Source organism: Chaetura pelagica, unplaced genomic scaffold (assembly GCF_000747805.2).
Source record: "Chaetura pelagica isolate M959 unplaced genomic scaffold, ChaPel_1.0 scaffold562, whole genome shotgun sequence".
In the NCBI taxonomy this organism is placed as follows: Eukaryota; Metazoa; Chordata; class Aves; order Apodiformes; family Apodidae; genus Chaetura; species Chaetura pelagica.
The window spans coordinates 99,407-100,821 of NW_009952307.1; the positions used below are offsets into that span (position 1 = coordinate 99,407).

The 1,415-nt window shown below is 40.8% G+C and overlaps 1 protein-coding gene across 2 annotated transcripts in view; it reads left to right on the top strand.

The window, feature by feature from the left end:
* LOC104397804 (chromosome unknown open reading frame, human C9orf89) overlaps positions 1–848 on the top strand; it is a 12,601-nt gene extending 11,753 nt beyond the window's left edge. Inside the window, exon 5 of one of the 2 annotated variants that reach the window (XM_010007813.1) lies at positions 469–848. In XM_010007813.1, coding sequence (XP_010006115.1) covers positions 469–581 — 113 coding nt within the window. In that variant the 3' untranslated portion in view covers positions 582–848. The remainder of the gene's footprint in view (positions 1–468) is intronic. The other variant, XM_010007812.1, reaches the window with a different exon arrangement.
* Positions 849–1,415: the final 567 nt, after the last annotated feature.

Consider the following 1,415-nt stretch of genomic DNA (forward strand, 5'->3'; position numbering starts at 1 on the left):
TGACATTTCATGTTTTGTCCCTGTGGAGGTCCCTGTGCCTCGAGTCAGCTCTCCATCTTTATTTTTGCTGAAATTACCAACTAATATATCCAAATACTTTGCTTTCCATTTTTGAGGCTCTTTCCTGTCCCTCTGCAGTAGCTCATTGCCCCACATGTAACAGGGCTACCAGACCTGGGCGTGATATCCCAGGCTGGCACCTTCTGGAGCTGTCCCCAGGTGTAAAGCTGCCTCCTCACTTAACTCAGAGACCTCCTCCGTTGTGTCTGAACCTGCAGCAATGAATCCAAACAGATTCATTGTTATTCTGTGTTGGCAGTTGATCTATACAACACTGAAGGAAACAGGCTTTCCTCTAGAGGAATTTTTTCATTTATTTTGATTTATTGTAGATGCTGCTTATTTGCTAGAAAGAAACTGAATTTGTGTTCACTTTCTCTTTTTCCTCCCATCTTCATTCTGTTTTAGAAACGAAAGTCATAGGAAGAGCCAGGAGAATCTTGGGGTTTTCTCCTATTATCATAGGAAGACATGTTAGAAATATTTGTATGTTGTATTTGGAAGACATATCAAGAAATTAAGGAGAAGCTGCCTCTTCGCTTGTGTGTAGAGTGTGCCTGCCAAGGGAAGACAACAGTGCATGAATATTAATGTATTATGCTCTCATACCAAAGATGTTATTAACTAGCTTCCTCCATAATTATGTTGCCTCAAGATGTATTCAGAATCTCAGCTATATATGTCCTTCCTTATGGGAATGGACCATTTATTTTTGTAAGTGCTTATTTTAAAATATTTATCATTTCGATTAAAAAAAATATTTTTAATACAAACTTTAAAATTATATCCTGAGTGATCATGGATCTTAAGCCATGTTTGCATATGTGTTTTATACTGAAATGAAGGATCACAACTGTTTGAAGAATGCTAGCCTGTCTTTTGTGATAATTTTAGAAAAAGGACTTAAAAAACCCACGTGCACTCAAAGCCTTACTAAGGGTCTCCACCTCAGGACTCTGTTTTGTCTAGATCCTTGATACTTACTGCCAGAGCTGGGGTGGGCACTGGCACCCACGTGGTTTAGCACTGCCAGTTTGTGGGTGCCTGGTGCTTGCCCTGGGTTCTGGTTCCAGCCTGCCCTGTTTGTGTTCACACTCAGCTGTTGGTGTTGCAGCCTGGTTCCCAGTCCACCCAGGGTCCCAGGACTGGAATGTCTGATCTGAAGCACTTTGAACTACCAAGAAAACGTTTCAGAATTGTTTAGCTTTTCCTTTCCCTGTGTGATGTTTTGCAGTTTTTTTATCTAGGAAACCAAAGCAATCTGAGAGATTTTGCAGGGACTTAAGTGCTAGTACATGGGGCTTTTTTTATGGCCAGAAATGTGTGTACTTGAAGAGCCTGAGGTTGTTTGTAAT